Raw genomic sequence first — 22,289 nt, forward strand, 5'->3', positions numbered from 1 at the left:
CGGCGTCGTCTGGCACGTGGCAGAGACACGAAGAGGAAAAACCCACCGCGTTGAATTCATCTTTACTTCCCGTCGCAGCGCTTTTTGTTCACGGCGGCTTCGTTCAGCTCGGCTCGCGGGCGTCTTTTTTACGCCCCGAGCTATTTTTAGAGTCGGCGACGAGCCTGAGCCTCGCGAGCTGCCCGAGCTCCTTGTGACGCGACGGAATCATCAGACTGAAGCCGGGTCACAGCAAACAAACACAACACTCTGATCATAATAAAGTCTGAAGGTGGAAAAAAAAAAAAAAAAAAAAAGGATGCAAAGAGAAAATCAAGGGGGGGAAGAGAAAAAAAAAAGCACTTCAACCAGACATCGGCCAAATACTCTGGACAGAATCAGCCTCGTCCCTCTTTACGCTTCATTAACTTCAAATCAGGCTGATGCATGTGGAGCGAGAGGTCTGTACGAGGCCAGCAGATGGACAGATGGACGGGCGGTCAGCCAACAGAGGCGTGTTTAACCAAGATAAACGCACATGATGTCGGCATCAAAACACGTCTCTTTGGTCGTGTCTTTCTGTAATTTATTACTATGTGAAACATCTGTGTGTCGTCTGTACAGAGATGAAGAAAATTGATTATCAACCATGGAATAAGAACCATTTATTCTTATTCCATGGTTTATATATATATCTGATCTGTCTCTTCTGTAGTTACACATGAGAACAGGCCTTTTTATATACTGTATATATATATATATATATATATATAACGTCTGAAAACAGACTTCAGAGAAGGCGAAGGACATGTCCAGAAGCAAACATGCGCTGATGTCCTTTCATCTTCTTACATTTGTATTCTTCCCTTATCATTTATTAATAGTTGAGGCCACTTTTGTGAGCAGCGGTTTAAACGCGTCCCGTTTCATTAATAATGAACTGAACCACTGTTTGTCTCTGAGCCTCGCGCTCGTGCTGCGACTTCACCATAAGAAGTCGTGTGCTTGTATTTTTAAGTACTTTTCTATTTGTGGTGAAATGATCGGCTCTGTTCTCTCTCTCTGTGTGTGTGTGTGTGTGTGTGTGTGTGTGTGTGTGTGTGTGTGTGTGTGTGTGTGTGCCGAACTCAGTGTGAGACTGAAAATCATCAGGCGTGGAGCCAAACTCTGTGAAATGTGCTACAGACGGGTTCTGACATCCTGCCAAAGAAGCAATTAGCACTTCCTGTCTGCAGCAGCGTAACCACGCGGACATGGAGACGAACATAAAACCAAAACTACTGCACATTGTTATGTTTTATGTCTCTTAAATGAATTCAAATCTACCTGATTATCCGATTTCACTACCTGATGTGAAACTACCCTGAGAAGCCATCGTTTCTTCATTAGACTCTAAATAAAACAGCTTTAACCTCAGTTACAGACGTCTCTGCTGCCTCCACTCTCTCAGCTCATGCTAACGTGCTAAACAGGAAGTGCGATCCCCTGAACATGATGAGCTCCAGCTGCTGGAGGCGTGGCCTCACCTCATTTCCTGCTTCATGAAGAAGAGTTGGATCGTTATTGGAGACACGGTTCATTTAGGCTCATTAAGAATAATGAGGATTCTGAGTTATATATAACTCTGATTTCTAGGGTTGTTATTATTTTTTATTCTTATTGCTATTATTTTTAAACTGTACTCCTTTTTATTAGTTAAATCATCTTATTTTGATTAAGTGTGTGGTTGTAAGAGGTATTTAAACACAGTCAGTGTCTTACATTTTGCTGACTGTGCTCTGCAGCAGGAGACAGGAAGTCAGGGAAACAGATACTAACCACGTAACTTAAATCTATAATCGTTTACGATTATTTTTAATCTAATTTATCTCGCCAATAGACGAATAGACTAGGAAGTTAAATGTTGTGTGTTAAAGACCATTCTTTCTGATTTACCTGAGTGACAGAGACCAACATTAGGCAGCAGTGGTCGAATAAGTGCTTTTGCAAAGTGACACAAACTTAAGTTCCCAGTCAGACGAGGCTGTTTAAGGCAGAGATAATGAAGTTCATTAAAAACAACGACACAGGTCACAGAAGTTCAGAGTCTGCTCTGAATCCTTGTTCCTGGATCACATCACTTCCATATTCAGAGGCGACGCTGCCACACTTCTTCCTCCTGACGTTGACTTATTCATGCTTCATTTTAAAGACTCTTTCTCTCGTGTGATGATTTGCTTTTTTAAAACCCGCTCTAGGAAAAAGCCTGAGCTCATTTCTCACAGAACAAAGCACACGGTGAACATTCACTGAATATGGATTAGCTCGTGCGCTATTTGCTGCCTAATCCTGCGTCTGTGCTGCCACACGGTTCTAACACTGTCTGACAGCGTCGCTCTGAGTCCTTTAGCAAGGCAGCATGTGTTTTCAGATACAGAGGGTAAAGTCTTCAATGCAGGTCTGTGCATTTCATTTCATCCTGTACTGTTTAATTAAACATAAACAGCTGCTTCGACTCCAAACCACTGTGCACTCAGCGAGCTTCTCTCCACTGGTCTAGTCTGTGTGATTCACAGCTAAACATCATATAAAAACATCTGTAAACCACTTTAAAATGTGCAATCATACGTATCAACACTGGTCTGTGACAGAACTTCCACCCAAGCAATTTGTTTTTGCAAGTAATAGATGTCAGTCATTTTCCTAAGAAACCCTGTTAAAAACTTCTTGTATCTGTTTTACAGAGTGAGCCGGGTTAGACGCGCTCGACTGAAGCACTTTACTAGCACATCGCGCTAATGCATCTCAGTTATAAGCACAGAGCTGAAGGTGAAATGAAACAGAAGCAAGCGTCATTGTTGGAGCACTTTCTCGAGCCTGACCCTGAAACTACGACCACTTTACAGGACAATGAAACACTGCTGCAAACTGCACGAGGAGAACCTGACACTAACATCACTCCCTGTGATGATTAAAGGCTTTTAAAGACGAGTCAGCAGATATTAGAGCAACATTATGATGTTGTGCTCAGTGCTGACGCTACTTTTTTTTAAAAAGAAAACGTGGCTCTTTATTTCCAACAAGAGGGAAATATTTCTGATTAATTATCTGATAAAGTTTTAACAGGAGAAATTAAATGCATCAGTGGCCTTTTGGCGCAGTTTAGCAGTTCAGCACCATGGACAGAGCTGACACCAGTCCAGGGTGCTGACTCATGGAGTCAACTCTGTCCATGGTGCTGAACTATGAGGGTTTCACACCTCAGCACTGGACAGCCCTGACTCTGTCCATGGTGCTGAACTATGAGGGTTTCACAGTTCAGATCATGAACAGAGCTGACACCAGTCCATGGTGCTGAACCATGAGCGTTTCAAAGTTCAGCACCATGGACAGAGTCAGTCCTGTCCATGGTGCTGAATTGTCCAGAGCGTTGACTCATGGAAATGGCAAAATTAGTGTCATGTCATTTGATTATCTGCCTTAAGAAAGGATGATTAAACTCTAAGATTATCTCAGGAGAGAGCTGTAGTTGTAAACCCCATGCTGAGGCCGCCGTGCTCCTACTCACTGGAATTTAATTAAAAATAATAAATAATAAAGAGTCTAAGTCACGTCTCGTGAGCAGAAACCACCAAGAGTCTCAACAGCGGAAACTGAGCCAACACGAGGTTTAAGTGGAATCAAACTGCGTGTGATTTCAGCCGTCTGAGCTCGGCTAAACTCACGAGATCAGAGGCAAACTTTTGTCCAGAGATATTTGATATTTTGACAGAGTTCACGTCAAACAGCTTCACACTCTGTTGCCTTTTTTTCCGGAAACGATGGAACCAATCGAGGCCGCGAAGCCAGCGCAGGAACGAGGAGAGACGATCCATGATGTAACTCGACTCTTCGTCTTCATCATCTGTCTCCTACAGCAGCGTGTGTGTGCGTGTGTGTGTGTGTGTGTGTGTGTGTGTGTGTGTGTGTGTGTGTGTGTGTGTGTGTGTGTGTGTGTGTGTGTGTGTGTGTGTGTGTGTGTGTGTGTGTGTGTGTGTGTGTGTGTGTGTGTGTGTGTGTGTGAGTAAGAAAGTGAGTGAGTGAGTGAGCCAACAACATCCAACATTTGATGCATCGTTGAGGTTTTTTGGAAGTGCAGTTGCATGAGGACACGATACGTCATCGCTCTTCCTTCTTTAACCTGGACTTAATCTGAGTTTTCTCTTATTTATTTGATCTACTGTCATGTTTTATCTGTTCAATTCTACTTGCTATTTATTCATTAGTATTTGAGTCTCCTCTGTTTCCATGTCCTCACCTCCTCATTTCTGTTTTCTGTTTATTATTTATTCATTTGAAGTGTTGGTCGGCTGATGATTGATGGCTGCTCATACAACTGCACTTCCCATTAAAGCCACGATGTGGACGTGATGATGATGATGATGATGATGATGATGATGATGATGATGATGATGATGATGATGATGCACTGACCTGTGAGGCGATGTACTTCTCCAGTGGACTCTCCGCTCGGCCCATGCCCATCATGGTCGTGTTGGACCGCGGCTCCGCTGGTGATTCGTCGCTCAGCAGGAGCTTCCCTTTGAAGTTATGGACCACACACACCACCTGCAACACACACACACACACACACACACACAGATTTAAAGGTACACCAGTGCAGCAGAGGATGGACGCTCTGATAATCACCGATCAACTTCAAGTTGGGACAAAAAGAGACAAAGAGAGATTTTCAGAGCAGGAACATTTTCTCCATTATTTTCTCTGGATAAAGACAGTGGCAGCAGCAGCTGTTTTTTTTATCAAGACACTTTTCTTCTACCTTGAAAATAAAATTGCGACAATGGCCCTTTGTGTGTCTGTGATGACACTGCACTCACATGTGAGTTGACTTCAGACGAGGTCAAACTGCACCGATCCATGACTTCAATGTGATCAGAAACAATAAAGAACCTTTTTAATCTAATGTGACCTTGAACATAACGTGTCTCTGTGCATCAACGCTCTCTGACTGTCAACATTCAACGTTCCCTTTAACTACGGTCTGCAAAAACATCAAAGATGTCGAGCAGAAGCGAATTCACGAGCGTTAAAAACTCAGATGAAAGAATAACCGATGAATAAATTAACCTCATAATTGCGCTGAATAAAATATGAAATAAAGCAGAATAACAACTGTTGTATTACACGTGAAATCATGTAAATGAATGAGTCAAAGATAGAGTTTGTGTTTCAGATCAGAGAAACAAGTCAAATATAGATTTTATTATTGATCATTATTCGTGATTTATTATCGAGTACAACAACAACATCACTGTTGGATTAGTATCAGATATTAGTATATAATATTAGTGGATATATACATATATATATATATATATATATATATATATATACATATATATACATATATATATATATATATATATACTCTTGGAGATGTCCAAGGTAAAAATCTGCCAAATGAATAATTCTCCTGGTGTTGGACTTTGTCAGCATGATCCAGATTAATGATCCATAATCCCCTGAAACTCTGCCAAACTGTTTCACCCTTCAAGAGAAAATTATCAAGCTATCATTTTTATGAGTTACACTTTTCTCCACAGCTTCTCTAAGAGTTTATAAGAGTCGTTATTATAGTTACAGTCAGTTTGGATTGTTGGACGCACTGACACAAATATGACTGGAAAATGGAATGATGTGATTGTGGTGTGTTGTCAGTAGAAGACGAAGATTCACTTCTGCTTCTGATTCTGTGACCTTTTGGAATGAAGATAAAACAATAACAAAACAGAAATAAGTCACGTTGACGTGGATCAGACGCAGCAAACCAGGAAGTCATGGTTTGATCGACTGTTTATTACGACTATCCACGTATACTAGGCTTCAAAATTCAGAATAAACTTTGTTTAGGAACTCTTTATATAAGACCAGATTTTCTCCACTTAAAAAAACTCACCTAATAAAAAGTTTGCCAGTTTACTCCCTAACATCTGTTCTTCTCATCACTGATCGTGCTTTTGAATAAAGAAAATAAACCGAAGGCTCAGATCTGGACAGAGTAATCCATGTTTTCATAACCTCACAGCTGGATTACTGTAACTCACGGACCAGTCATCGATGCACAGTCTCCAGCTCGGGGGAAAAGAAAGAAAGAAAGAAAGAAAGAAAGAAAGAAAGAAAGAAAGAAAGAAAGAAAGAAAGAAAGAAAGAAAGAAAGAAAGAAAGAAAGAAAGCTGCAGCGCGTGAATGTGAAGATAATATTGGCCTCGCTCCACAGGCTGCAGAACGCTCTAGGATTGATTTAAAAATCCTGTTGTTTTGGTTGTAAATCATTAAATGGTTCTGTCTCTGCAGAATCAGGCTGAGCTGCTGCTGCGAACGCAGTCAGAGAGCTGAGCTCGACGACCCTGAAACTGAAGCAAAGAGCAGGAGGTGATGGAGCCTTTAGGAGCTTTTATTATGCACCGTTTCCTTTTAATTTGATGTTGTTTTTTATGTTTTCATTGATTTTCATTGACGGTCAGACTTTGGTTGTTTTTAAATGTGCTCTAATACGTCTATATACATGTTATAGAACGTGGAAGTCATTGTATTTAGCCGTAAATGAAACTTTTTACCTCCTGGAAACTGAAGTAAAACTTATATATGAGCACTTTATAGAAGTGAAACTCCTTTGTCCTTTCTCTTAAAAACTACATAAAGTACACACACACAGACACACACACACACACACACACCTGTCTCCTAGCAGCAGCAGATGAACAGAACATAATCTTTAGGATGTGACAGACAAAGGTCAGACTTTTCTCTGCGACTGAAAAAGCTTCTTGAACAGAGAGAAGAGAAAAGAGTTCAGGTCTTTGATAAAAATCACTCAGGCTTCTTCACCTGGACTTAAATGAATGTTGTCTCTGTCACTACAGTTCTGAGAGTGATGGGAGCTATAAAAAGACAGGAACACCATGTGTTTTCCTCTCGTTTTGAACTAAAAATACGTTGTTCATTTGAATCAAATTCAAGAAAATATCTGGAAAAAGGAACTAGGTGCTTAGTAACATGTATAAGTAGCACACTAACCCTTTATTACTAATCATTTAGCACATATTAACACCTTATTAACCTCTATTACGACATGAATTCATATTTTTCCTACATAAGGTGTTAATATGTGCTTAATATTTACAAATAAAAGGTTAGTATATGACTTATATATGTTAGCAAGCACACAGTTAATGGTGAATATGTGAATGTGTTCCCTAATCTAAAGCAGTGTTTCCCAACCCTGGTCCTCAGTGAACTCTGCCCTGCCATGTTTTACATGTTGCCCTGCTCCAAAAAAAACACCTGATTTAAATAAATCGTCATCAAGCTTAACTTTCAACTTTTGTAATTTAAAAAAAAAAAAATTATATTTTAACTTTTGTCAAATTTCTTCCAAAAAATTGAATGTTTCAACTTTCATTTCATTCATTTTTTTATAATTATAATAATAATAATAATAATATTTAAACTTTTATCTTTAAAAATAAATAAATTAAAAATAAATATTTTTTTTTTTTCAAAAGATTTATGTTTTACTGAGCCCCCGAAGTGACGTGAAAAAAAAAAATGACGAAAAAAAAAAACTTGAATTATTGAGTTTCAAAGTCGAGATCTCGATTTTCCACAAAATTACTGGAAATTTTTTTTTCATTATTTTTGAAATCTCGAAATTCAAAGTCGAGATTTAAAAAAAAAAAAAAAAAAAGACAAAGAAAAATTACGGAAATTTTTGGAACCTCGAGAGATTTAAGAGAAGTAAAAAAAAAATGTTATAATTTTTTTCCCGTCTTTTTTTTCTCATGTCACTCCGTAATGTTTCAGCTTTTGTAAATAGATAAATAAAAAATAAAAAATTAATGTTTCATCCCAATCAGGTGTTTTTTTGGAGCAGGGGGCAACATCTAAAACATGGCATGGCCACGTTCCCTGAGGATCAGGGTTAGGAAACACTGATCTAAAGTGTTAACAAATGTTTAACTGTCCAAACCCTGATAATTACAATATGATACGGAATATCAGAGGCTCTGGAACAACCTGATCGATTTTTAAATCCTTACCAAAGTCAAACCTCTTCTCCATGGCTTTAACCAAGTATGTTGCATCAATATCACTGATTTTGTGATAGATATCGACCGTTAAAACACGGAATAACTAATTCCATGAACACGCGTGAACTCCTCTTCTCCATCATTTCACACACAAAGGTAGAAAACACAGGACTCTTAACAGCCACAGCTTCTACCAGCACACGTTACATATTCACGGTCGTGCGTCTCACCAGGAACGTGGCGATGGACGTGCCGATGATGAAGCCGGCGATGACGTCCGACCAGTGGTTGCGATATTCGGCCACGCGGTTCAGACCGGTGAGGAAGGCCAGACACACGAGGCCCAGAGAGAGAACGGGTTTGGCCAGACGAGTTCCTTTGGCCTGGACCACACAGGTCACATACATCTGCAGCACGGACACAGAGACAGAGAGTTTAGATTATTACACCATCTAAGAGGAAACAACACTTCTGCTGTAGGACGACAGCAGGTTTGCACCAATCACAGCTTAGATCAGGGGTCTGCAACCCTTAGGCTGAAAAGAGCCATTTTTGTCGCCTCTAAACCCAAATAAAATTAATTTGGAGCCGCAAAAAACCCCACAAAATGAAGATAATAACATGTATAAAGTTTTTTATACAGACAAACTATATACAATAGTAAATAGTCTCTTTCATTTATGACATTTAAGAACTACAACATGTTCAGTTTATACCAAACCTCTAGACCCCGTAGACCTGGTTCTTCCATTGTTTCATTGTTTGTGGCAAATTAAAGAAATTCAAATGAACCCGCTTTGAAATAAACGAAGCAAACATTTGGATTTTATGTCGTTCGCTCTCGAGAAAACGTTACTTGGCTCCAAAGACGGACAGGATGTGTCCAAACGTCTACTGAACATTGCGTTTTACGTCGACGTTGGATGTGACGCACAAGATATTAAAAGACTTTCATTTGTCACCTCGATCTCTAAAGCTACAAAGGAGCCACTGCAGAGCGGCTGAAGAGCCACATGTGGCTCCAGAGCCGCAGGTTGCAGACCAATCACAGCTTAGATTATAGCTGTTAGCGTTACAGCTGCTCTGCACACAGGTGGAATAAAAGCTGCCTCTGCTGCAAAGAAACCTACAAGAAACATATGAAACAGTCTTAAAGAGAGACAATAAATGTAATCATGTGTGAAACAAGAACTTCTGATGAGAAGCGAAGCAAAGAGAGCTGTGACACAAAAACATCAGCACTGTAATCACTACTTTACTTATTAATATTCTGAACTCACAGTGTCTATATGTTCTTAGTTACTGCGTTCACAACTCCTGCACTTTGTGTTCGTCTAGTTTGTGACTCTTATATTTCAATGTTTGTTTTGTAACTTTGACGTGTGCTGTTTCTCGGTCAGGTCACTGTCGTGAAGGAGATCTCGATCTCAATGTGTCTTTTCTCTGGTTAAATAAAGGTTAGAACCAGAGTCTCAAACTCTGAGTGTCTGGTTTGGTCAGTCATGGCTCCGGTGAAGTCAAACAAAAGAGAAAAAACGACATGGAAATAATAATATTTATGACGATATTTCACATCATTTCTGATAAAAAAGTGATTGTTTCGATATGGAATGAAAAAAAGTTGACTAAATAAATGTATTTATGACATAGTAATAAAAAGCATACAGAAATAACTCATTTAGAGATGCAACTAATGATCATTTTTTCGTCATCGATTAATCAGAAAATGTCAGAAAACGTTGATCAGTGTTTGTCAAACCTGGAAATGATGATGTTCTCTAATGTTTTGTTTTGTCCACAAACCAAAATGATTCAGTTTGAATGATTTCTTTGTTTATGTGGAGGAAAAAAACAAAGAAAATATTCACATTTAAGAAGCTGAAACAATCAGAAATCTTGTTTTAATCATGAAAAATGTCAGTTTCAGCGACTAACTCTTTAACCCTAACTCTTCAACCCTAACTCATTATAAGTTGATATTAATTGGTGGGTCACCAGTTTGAGACCCCTGGGCTAGAAGAACTACTACTAATAATAATAATCATACATTTATGGCACTTTTATACATTTAAAATCACTTTACATTAAAAGCACAATAATGACTAAAGCACTGTGAACACATGAATGGCTGCTCAGTCCAGTCAGGAGATGTAATCCTTGGTTTAATCCAAAAACATGTCAGGAAAACGCTCTAATCTGAGTCTCTCCCACATGATGAAATTCAACAATCCACTGTTTTTCCAGTGATCACTGAAGCCTCGTTAAAGTTCATAATGATTATTATTCTGCATGACTTTGTGCATCGTGTGTTTGCGTAAACTTTCCTCAGATGATTTATAAGCTAATGTGCTCGACTCTGTGCACAGAATGAAAAGCTTCTCCTTCAGAGCAGCGAATGCATTCAGAGCTCTGAAAGAAACAGGACGAGCATAAAATAACGCACATAAAAATGTATGTGCAGACATGACTTTAGCTAACGATGAGCAGAGGACTAACACTAACACTGTGATTCTCCTCAGAGACACTTTAACGTCTTTAATCTCACTGTTTCAAACGCAATATCCGTGTAATTCATCAGATCAGGAGTCGATTCACAATATTAAACAGGTTCAGTTTGTTCTCGCTAATACGGCAGAGTTTTACGATGGATTTATTCAGTCTTAGCGTCACGTGTTTGTGCTGACGAGGACCAGAGGAGTTTAACTATCAGCTGCTTTATAACGTCTTCATATCAGATAGAGTTTTTAAATCTCTTTACTTTGAGAAACAGAGATGAATGAAAGCAAATGTTACTGACGTCAGCAAACATGGTTTCATTTGAACTCTGTTACAGTTTGACTTTTATATAAAAACCTATTCTGAACTTCTTCTTCTTCTTCTTCTTCTTCTTCTTCTTCTTCTTCTTCTTCTTCTTCTTCTTCTTCTTCTTCTTCCTGATGTTTTATTAAAGTCTGTGGAGAAACAGCAGCAGACGACTGTGACTGAGCATAAATATGTGCTGATACGTTAAGTCTCTCCTCGGGGCTTCGGTCTATTTTCTCCTCTGTATTTACAGACGTGCTGAAGGATAAAGGATCTGGAAATAGTGAAGGAAAAGACCAAAGTGTGAGAGGAAGAGAAATGGAAAGATAGAATGAAAGAAAGAGGAGACAGAGGATTGTGTCCAGAGGGAGAGACACCAGCAATAAGGAGAGAGGGAATAAGGAGACAGGAGAGGAGGTGACAAGGGGATAAGGAGACAGGAGAAGTAAGAGATAACAGAGGAGGAAAAAATTGAAAAAATGATTTTACTTATTTCACACCTCTAAATAATGTAAATAATAAAATATAGTTGTATATGTTAGAATGATGGATGCACTAATATATTTATCACTAATAAAACTCTTCACTGTGAGTTGTCGAGCTCTGGCCACACTTTTATTTATGAGGTGATTATAATTGGACTGCTCCCATGATGCATCTGTGTTCGTCTACAGTAAATAAGTGCAGGTAAAAACCTTTTCAGGCTCTGCTCAAAGGTAACTGGGTAAATTAAACGAGTTCATTTCACTCGATGTTTTTTAAGCTCTGTCTGTGAGCTGTGATTGGAAATTCTTGCTATTTAGATCGCACACACATTGGAAAGAATAACATCCATACCATAATAATCTAACCACAAAACTCACAACGATGTCAATCACTGCATAGAAACTGTCAACATCACAGCCTCCTCTGGAGGGACTGACCTCCTGCTGAGAGGTCAGAGTTTAAGCAAATTCTAAAAGACGACTTAACGTCAACAAAGTACAACAAATAACAAGATATAAAAAAAGATATAAAAAAAATAATAATTTCATAACCGGAACCACTCCAAACTCACTGAGAACACTACTGGGGTTAATATTAACCGTTTTCCGGGGTTTTAATTTTTTGGACCTCCAGGCGCCGCACCGGGACTTCCCCGGAGGTCTACCCAGCCCAGGGGGGCCCGGTCCAGGCCACAGCCACCGCCACACACCACCCCCAAATCCTGGAAGTCAACACTTTGTCTGTTTCACATTTTACACTGGTTTCACACGCTTTCTGGTCACATTTCCCCTAAATAACCCGTGTGTATGGATGAATTACGTTAATTTCCACCTGTTTTGGACACCCATCGCCTGTACCCGACCGGCCCGGATACCCCCCCCCCCCCCCCGGAGGTCCATGGTTTCACATCATGAAAAATGACCGTCAATAACAAGTTTCCCCTTTAGGCTCCTAAGAATGGACAATGTTTCCTCTTAAATTCACCCAAATCCACTGAGATTAAACATTTAACATTTAGGTTTTTGACCAGTTTCACTTTTCATGGTTAAATAAAACAAAGATAAAATAATAAAGTGTGTGTGTGCGTGTGTGTGTCTGTGTGTGTGTGTGTGTGTGTGCGTGTGCGTGTGCGTGTGTGTGTCTTTATACACTTGTCCTTCACCAGGTCAAGGTGATTTGTCTCTTTGAAGCTCGTCTGATCTGTCACATTCTATTACTGGGATGTGAAATGTAACCAGCTACTGGGACCACACACACACACACACACACACACACACACACACACACACACACACACACACGCACACTAATAGTATATTTTAATGTTAACCTCATTCCACTGGTGACTCCTGTGGTCAGCTTCATTTGTCTTAACAGGCCGTGTCATCACATCCCCTATATTTCCTGTTTAATGTCAGGCATTAGCATTAGCATTAGCAGCTGTCTATAGCGCTCTCTATATCACAGGCCTGTCAGCTAAATGGAGAGCGAGACGTTAGAGACATTAGATGTGAGGAGATGAAGCTCCACCACGTTATCACTCATCTATCTTCAGCTCAAACAGAGGAGATAGAAGCTCACAGAGGAAATACTTCTTATTGTTAGTCAGATAAAAGTATCTGGTGAAGGTCAAGAGACTGTTGTGGAAAATCACTGAAGCTGAAACAATTAAACGATTAATCGATTACTAAATTTAAGCTTTTTTTATGATTAAAACAAGATTTCTGATCGTTTCAGCTTCTTAAATGTGAACATTTTCTTTGTTCCTTTGCTCCATAAAACAAAGAAATCATTACAAACTCAATCATTTTGGTTTGTGGACAAAAACAAAGACGTTCGAGAACATCATCATCATTTGATGTTTGATGAGTTTGACGAACACTGATCAACGCTTTCTAACAGTTTATGAACCAAACGATCAATCGATTAATCATGAGAATAACAGTTAGTTGCAGCTCCATTGAAGATCATTTCAAAATAAAAGTATCCCACTTTACAGACACATGTACAACACGGTGGTTGTGTCTAATAAATCCTATAATAATTGAAAATATGTGGAGAATCTTCTTCTTTCTGTTTCCATCTAAATCTACCGAGCCTGATTTCCCAAAAAACGTTGTTCTCTTGCCATAATCAAGGTATTACATGGTGAATACTATAAGAATGTGATGGTGTTACTGTAATATTACTTCCTTAATTACATGTTTAGTACCGTATTATGGCCACTCTGACGCTGCAGACCTTGTTTTTTAGCAGAAACAATGACATAGTCACGACTAACCCTCTCATCTGCTCTCTGCTGAGCGCAGAAGAAGAAAAACCTTACACATGAACACAGAGCATTTATGTAACTCAGACCCTGTGGATAATACGTGGATTCTGTGATTCACTGCAGATGCTCAGTGTTTTCATGTCCGTCAAACACAGGGAGAAAGACAACAACGCTCGTTCTGCTGCTGCTGATGATGATGATGAATTCAGCTCAGCAGCTCAAAGTTTAAAGGGGAAACATGTAAAGAAGTGATGCTGCCTGCACACACTGAGGAGGAGAAATAATAATTACCATGGCAACCAAGTGAAGCTGAGGGCGACAACACAAGCCCAGACTCTAACAGCTGGATAACAACACCCACAGATGAATACACTGCTATCACACACACACGCACACGCACGCACACACACACACACACACACACACACACACACACACACACGCGCACACACACAGTGTCTCTTTTAGTCTATAGGAGCCATTTTGTGTCATCAGTGCTTAAACAGATAGCTTTGTGTTAGATTTGTGTTCATTTATCTGTTAATAAATGAATTTGTTAAAGTTAATTGTCAGCCATTTTGTTCCCAATCAGATCAGTGGCTGACAAGAAACGTGAGGGAAAGAGACGATTGCAATCTGCAGTTTCACCACCAGATGTCACCGATTCTTGAACACAGACGCTCAATGACAATTTTAATCGGTCGTTGTGTGTCATTTGCTCGACGATAGAGACCGTAAACATACACTGTAAATAAAAACACTCCAAACATCATGTTTCCTTGTTCTAGTTCTTCGTTTATATATAAATAATAGCGGCGTGCAATAGCTTAACGCGCGTTAGCGCACACGACACGTTTCCACGGCGACTGATCGGAAAAAGACGCGTGTGACGTCACGTTTACTTAGCTCCTTTTAGCGCCGTTAGCGTTAGCCTACAGTGGAACTGGAGCGGTAGGTTTATTAAAGGAAAAGAGCAGCGTTAACAAATAACCAGCGTACCTGTGTAACTGCGTATGTGTGCGTATCTGTTTTTAAAGTTTAGCGTTAACTTTAGAGACTCATTTTAACAATCCGGAGTCACGTAAACACGACGTCACGCGCGTCTTTTTCCGGTCAGTCGTCATGGAAACGCGTCGCGCGTTAACTTTGACGCCGTCAAACGCCGTTGACGTGTAAACGTTTGACAGCACTAATAAATAACTGGGCCTAAAGATCAACGGCTGCCACTGGACTTCACATGTCACCGTAAACGTAAACACTATCTCACATTTCTCTGTTTCCTCACTTCTTCTTCTTCTTCTTCTTCTTCTTTATTGGTGTACGAATTGGTTTTATGTCAGAGGAGTTGTTTCTTCTTCATTAAGCTTCTAAAGGTGTAAGAAGATAAAGCAAAGTCTTTAACTGAGTGAAGGTTTTAAAGCAATCACACCCTTAAAGGCACGCTGGGAGATCAAAATCCTCTTTACAGCCCGGATTGAAACTGTAATTAACGAACGCAAAAAAAAAAAAAAACACCGTCCAATCATATTTAACGTCCTGAAGGAACCATCAATCAAAAGTGCCATCTGCTCCGGCTGCACAGTGATGCTATGGTGGCTCTGTTTCTACAGGGTCTCCAACTCTTTACCTTTAATTAAACAAACATATGTGTCGTATATTCAAGTGTTTCCCTCTTAAATGTGATAATAACATGTAACCCAGACTCTGTGTTGAAGCTCAGCAGCGACACAACCTTCAGTGCAGATTTAGAGCCAAACATTAGCACGAGTATCAGCGAGGATCCACATTGATGTCGTATTAGCATGTGAATGAGGCGATTACAACATCATTTTGACAAAGCCCCAGGTTAGAATGGATACATGAAAGCTGTGTGTGTGTGTGTGAGTGGGTGTGTGTGTGTTTCTGTCACAAACACTGACCTTGTCAGGACCAGTCGTCGTCATGGAGACAGAAAAACCTGGTCCTAATGAGGCAGAAGCTCAAAGTCTGAACTGGTTAAGTTTAGGACAGAAGATTTGAACTGTGGGTAGGTTACGGTTTATTAAGTCCATCCAAATGAATGAGTGTGTGTGTGTGTGCATGTGTGTGTGTATGCCCTGAACACACACACACACACACACACACACACAGAGTGGCCTTTGCTAAATGACCTAAATAACAGAGGCAATCTGCTCTCTCCATCACGCAGAGCCACTGATGGTACAAATCTGTGTCCTCCAATCGCTCATGGGCACGCAGGCAGACGCTGACTCTGTCTGACACTGAAATTCAAAGCCGTAAAAATAAAGAATTAAACAATGCTGCTACTCACTGCAAAGGTAAATGGCTAAATTACATAATATTGCATATATAAGTTGCAAAATCAGGAGATCGCTTTGTCTTATTTTCTTCGGTAAAGTCCGTTTGCTCCATATTATTATGGTCTACCATTGTCACACAGCAGCACCACAGCTAAAAACACCAAGAATCCTCCATGAAAGGTTTCAGAAGTGGATTGTACACAGCTAAAAATAACATGTTCAGACGTTCAGAGGGAATTCACCATTCGTATTTTAGTCACAGTCACGGTTTTGGTTTCTCGTGAATGCGATCGTAAAATACTGAAAATGTGAGCAACCGAGAGCTCTCTGAGCAGATGTCTGACCATGTGTTAAAACACTGCTGCTGTTTCCTTCGCCACGCAGCTCCAATTAAGTTTGCTGGATCCTCACGATTATCCACACACAACATGAGCCGTAAATGAAGGAGTAAGAGAACTCACAGCCAGGTAGAGCGCCCCGTAGACACTGAGCGCCGCCTCCTTGGACGGGAAGGTTTTCCTGGCCCTCAGGACGTCGTCCTGGTTTCCCGTGCACGCCTCCTGGTGGCTGATGTATCGCAGAGCCTGCTGGCAGCCCAGCGCCGTGTAGTTTGGCTTACACACTGTCAGGAAGTAAGGGGCGAGGTTCCCCGTCACCACCTGACCTGCGTTGACAAAGATGTCAACGGTGAAGAGGCCAAAAATGTAGACTCCTGGGTAGAGAAGAAAACAAATATGTAAAGAGGGGGACAGGGACACATCAGCAGCAAACTGAAACAGATTACAGTGGATTATTATCATTAATTAAAATGATGAGCTCTGTGGAATAAGAATCAGCCTCCAGACAAACAAATAACTGCTCAGGAAAGAGAGACTTGTGCATCAGGGCAAATGGATCATTTCCTGATTTTCAAAAAATCATTAAAATTATTCCTTAAGAGGTTTGCAAATATTTTTAAAAGATCCTTGTTCATGGAGATGCCGACTATTATGATGGTAAATTTCAAGTCATTCTGAGATACTTTTTGTTTTCGTGAAGAAAGTCAGCTCACTGTCAAAGTGCATCAGGGCAAATGGATCATTTCATGATTTTCAAAAATTCATTAAAATTATTCCTTGAGAGATTTGCAAATATTTTCAACAGATCCTTGTTCAGGGCGATGCTGACTATTATGATGGTAAATTTCAAGTCATTCCGAGATACTTTTTGTTTTCGTTAAGAAAGTCAGCTCACTGTCAAAGTGCATCAGGACAAAAAGATAATTTCCTGATTTTCAAAAATTCATGAAAATTATTCCTTGAGAGATTCACAAATATTTTCAACAGATCCTTGTTCAGTGTGATGCTGACTATTATGATGGTAAATTTCAAGTCATTCTGAGATACTTTTTTTTTTTTGAAGAAAGTCAGCTCACTGTCAAAGTGCATCAGGGAAAATGGATCATTTCCTGATTTTCAAAAATTCATGAAAATTATTCCTTAAGAGATTTTCAAATATTTCCAACAGATCCTTGTTCAGGGCGATGCTGACTATTATGATGGTAAATTTCAAGTCATTCCGAGATACTTTTTGTTTTCGTTAAGAAAGTCAGCTCACTGTCAAAGTGCATCAGGACAAAAAGATAATTTCCTGATTTTCAAAAATTCATTAAAATTATTCCTTGAGAGATTCACAAATATTTTCAACAGATCCTTGTTCAGGGCGATGCCGACTATTATGATGGTGAATTTCAAGTCATTCAGAGATACTTTTTTTTTTTTCTGAAGAAAGTCAGCTCACTGTCAAAGTGCATCAGGGCAAATGGATAATTTCCTGATTTTCAAAAATTCATTAAAATTATTCCTTAAGAGGTTTGCAAATATTTTTAAAAGATACTTGTTCATGGAGATGCCGAATATTATGATGGTGAATTTCAAGTCATTCCGAGATACTTTTTGTTTTCGTTAAGAAAGTCAGCTCACTGTCAAAGTGCATCAGGACAAATGGATAATTTCCTGATTTTCAAAAATTCATTAAAATTATTCCTTGAGAGATTCACAAATATTTTCAACAGATCCTTGTTCAGGGCGATGCTGACTATTATGATGGTAAATTTCAAGTCATTCCGAGATACTTTTTTTTTTTTTTGAAGAAAGTCAGCTCACTGTCAAAGTGCATCAGTGCAAATGGATCATTTCCTGTATTTCAAAAAATCGTTAAAATTATTCCTTAAGAGATTTTCAAATATTTTCAACTGATCCTTGTTCAGGGCGATGCTGACTATTATGATGGTGAATTTCAAGTCATTCCGAGATACTTTTTGTTTTCGTTAAGAAAGTCAGCTCACTGTCAAAGTGCATCAGAGCAAATGGATAATTTCCTGATTTTCAAAAATTCATTAAAATTATTCCTTAAGAGGTTTGCAAATATTTTTAAAAGATCCTTGTTCATGGAGATGCCGACTATTATGATGGTAAATTTCAAGTCATTCCGAGATACTTTTTGTTTTCGTTAAGAAAGTCAGCTCACTGTCAAAGTGCATCAGGGCAAATGGATAATTTACTGATTTTCAAAAATTCATTAAAATTATTCCTTAAGAGGTTTGCAAATATTTTCAACTGATCCTTGTTCAGGGCGATGCTGACTATTATGATGGTGAATTTCAAGTCATTCCGAGATACTTTTTGTTTTCGTTAAGAAACTCAGCTCACTGTCAAAGTGCATCAGAGCAAATGGATAATTTCCTGATTTTCAAAAATTCATTAAAATTATTCCTTGAGAGATTCACAAATATTTTCAACTGATTCCTGTTCAGGGCGATGCTGACTATTATGATGGTAAATTTGAAGTCATTCCGAGATACTTTTTTTTTTTTTTTGAAGAAAGTCAGCTCACTGTCAAAGTGCATCAGGGCAAATGGATAATTTCCTTAATTTCAAAAATTCATTAAAATTATTCCTTGAGAGATTCACAAATATTTTCAACAGATCCTTGTTCAGGGAGATGCCGACTATTATGATGGTAAATTTCAAGTCATTCCGAGATACTTTTTGTTTTCGTTAAGAAAGTCAGCTCACTGTCAAAGTGCATCAGAGCAAATGGATAATTTCCTGATTTTCAAAAATTCATGAAAATTATTCCTTAAGAGATTTTCAAATATTTTCAACTGATTCCTGTTCAGGGCGATGCTGACTATTATGATGGTGAATTTCAAGTCATTCTGAGATACTTTTTGTTTTTTTGAAGAAAGTCAGCTCACTGTCAAAGTGCATCAGGGCAAATGGATCATTTCATGATTTTCAAAAATTCATTAAAAATATTCCTCAAGAGATTTAAAAAAAATTTCAACAGATCCTTGTTCAGGGCGATGCCGACTATTATGATGGTGAATTTCAAGTCATTCCGAGATACTTTTTGTTTTTTTGAAGAAAGTCAGCTCACTGTCAAAGTGCATCAGGGCAAATGGATAATTTTCGGGTTTTCAAAAATTCATTAAAATTATTCCTTAAGAGATTTTCAAATATTTTCAACAGATCCTTGTTCAGGGCGATGCTGACTATTATGATGGTAAATTTCAAGTCATTCCGAGATACTTTTTTTTGGAAATACAGAAAAGGTCTGTGTTTATGCCAGAAAAGGTCCTTAGCAGTTAATAAATACAAGAACACACACACACACACACACACACACACAGTCTCTCTTGATATACGGTCTGTGGATACAGTGACAGTGTTGGCCTTGTGGAAATGAAGAAGAGCAAAGATGACTCCATATATTTCAGTGACTCACTCTCCTCTCACCCTAAGTCTATCCTCAGAATACAGTTTGTGAACATGAACATTAGAAAAGCCTTTTCTGAAAAGTGTTCCAAAACAAGTTTGTGTCACTTGATTTTACACTGTTGCCTCTGAAAGTGACTTCATGTGTTATTTTGTAACTTTTGAGTTTGAACGCCTTTGTTCAGATTTACCTCAGCGACACAAACTTAGAAAACAAACGCAGCAGCAGCAGCAGTTTCTCCGAACTGCAGTTTGCAGCTGAGTCAGAGCCTCATTCAACCCTCACTTCAAAAACCTCAACTAAACTATTCTCAGAGCGTGAAACCGTCTCATTCTCACACACCCAGAATCGTCCTGCAGACCAGACTCTTGACTAAATCATGACTCCTCGACGCATTCGTTATCGTAGCATCAGAGTGTTGTGACATAATGAGCGACTCAGCGTTTCCCTGTTAGCGGCGATGAATGAGCATGAACACAGTCTTCTCTTCTGGTGTCATTATGATGATGATGATGATGATGATGATGATGATGATGATGATGAGTCCTGGCTGCTGCCAGTGTCATGCCGGCATGATGATGACACTGCAGTGTATTGCAGTGTTAGATGGAGCCTTTTGATGAATACACAAACTGATCACATGACAAGTTCTCGTCTTAGTTATTATTATTAATGTTCTTCCTCAAAGGAACGTGAGAGTTGTACTGAGCTGTGAGCGGAAGAGGAAACAAAGCCCATCTTCACAGACGCCTGTTTTACTTGAAAATTAACGATGCAGATTAGACGAGAGATCAGGAGAACGAAGAGACGAACGAGCAGAGACTGATGAGGGACGACGATACACTGCAGGAGTGTTTACTGGAACACAGGTGAAAAGTAATGAGGGCGTGACATGTACTCAGACTGGTGGAGATACTTTTTATTGTTTAGAAGAAAGTCAGCTCAATGTAAAAGTGCATCAGGGCAAATGGATCATTTCCTGTATTTCAAAAAATCGTTAAAATTATTCCTTAAGAGATTTTCAAATATTTTCAACTGATCCTTGTTCAGGGCGATGCCGACTATTGTGATGGTAAATTTCAAGTCATTCCCAAATACTTTTTGTTTTTGAGAAGAAAGTCAGCTCACTGTCAAAGTGCATCAGGGCAAATGGATAATTTCCAGAATTTCAAAAATTCATTAAAATTATTCCTTAAGAGGTTTGCAAATATTTTTAAAAGATCCTTGTTCATGGAGATGCCGACTATTATGATGGTAAATTTCAAGTCATTCTGAGATACTTTTTGTTTTTGAGAAGAAAGTCAGCTCACTGTCAAAGTGCAATCAGTTGTGGAATCATGGCAGGAAGTACACTCATTAGTTAGATTTCAAAATAAAACAGAAAATGGCACAGAATGAGTATATGTTAAAGTTTGAAATCCTCGTATAGTTACAACGCTAGCCTGCACACACACACACACACACACACACACACACACACACACACACACACACACACACACACACACACACACACACACACACACACACACACACACACACACACACACACACACAGGTGCCAACCTCCCATCATCCCACTCTTAAGAAAAACCAGCGAGGCTTTAAGTCTCATTGATTGAAGAGCTTCAAGTGAAATAATTGCTTCCCTCCTACGAGATCTCAGCTGTCTGTCACAGCAAATTACACCAAGCATGTGCTCAGTCACTCTGTGTGTGTTCACAAAGACACACACACACACACACACACACTTTCAGGATGTAGTATTTGCTGGAGCAACAACAGCAGCTTTTCCAATCACTGTCAAGTGTTTGTGCTGCTGCAAACGAGGCTTTGAAGGTGGAAGACAGCGAGGCTGTGAACCCGCTGAGGAGGGTGCGTCGCTCTGCTGCAGCTCTTAGTTTAAATGTCACTGTCGGAGTTTTCTGGCATCGTGTCTTCATTCCTCTTCATCATCATCAGCAGCAGCAGCAGCAGCAGCAGCAGCAGCAGCAGCAGCAGCAGCAGCATCAGTGTGAGTCTGTGTATCCCGACAGGCCCATTCCTTAACAACCATCACATAGGTTTGTGTTGTCGAGCGTCACGTGACTCACTCGCCGAGTGCTCGCGCTCCATCGCTCCGACGCTGTTGCTGACACAGACGAGGACAAGTGGGTGTTTCCACATTTCACAGACGACTTCAATTCTCCAAACTTGCCTCATCAGTAGCTTTGGAAACGAGAGAGAGAGAGAGAGAGAGAGAGAGAGAGAGAGAGAGAGAGAGAGAGAGAGAGAGAGAGAGAGAGAGAGAGAGAGAGAGAGAGAGAGAGAGAGAGTGGGCAACCGCAGAATTGCTTTTTAGGGCATGAAGATAATTCAGTTTGGATTCTTTAAAGAGTGAAACCATGTCATTATCTGCCGCTGATTCACCGTTTCTCTGCATCTTGTCCTCTTCTGTCCTCATGTCTGTGATGATCTTCTTCTTCTTTTCCTCATGTCTTGCAGCTCCATCTTCAACATCCTTTGTCCATCATAATCACAATATCTTACTTATGTCCTATTTCCAAGTGATTACATTTTTGAGGTTCCTTGAATGCATCTTGAAGCCGCTCCTCTAAGCTCGAAGAAGTGATGAAACGA

General features: G+C 39.6%; 1 protein-coding gene across 1 annotated transcript in view; it reads right to left on the minus strand.

Moving 5' to 3' along the window:
* plppr5b (phospholipid phosphatase related 5b) overlaps positions 1–22,289 on the minus strand; it is a gene marked incomplete at both ends in the record, with an annotated part of 83,431 nt that overhangs the window by 25,309 nt on the left and 35,833 nt on the right. Inside the window, 3 exons of the mRNA XM_083901356.1 lie at positions 4,432–4,566; positions 8,282–8,458; positions 16,373–16,623. Coding sequence (XP_083757482.1) covers positions 4,432–4,566; positions 8,282–8,458; positions 16,373–16,623 — 563 coding nt within the window. The remainder of the gene's footprint in view (positions 1–4,431; positions 4,567–8,281; positions 8,459–16,372; positions 16,624–22,289) is intronic.

This window comes from Microchirus variegatus (genome assembly GCF_963457635.1).
Source record: "Microchirus variegatus genome assembly, chromosome: 15".
Lineage (NCBI taxonomy): Eukaryota > Metazoa > Chordata > Actinopteri > Pleuronectiformes > Soleidae > Microchirus > Microchirus variegatus.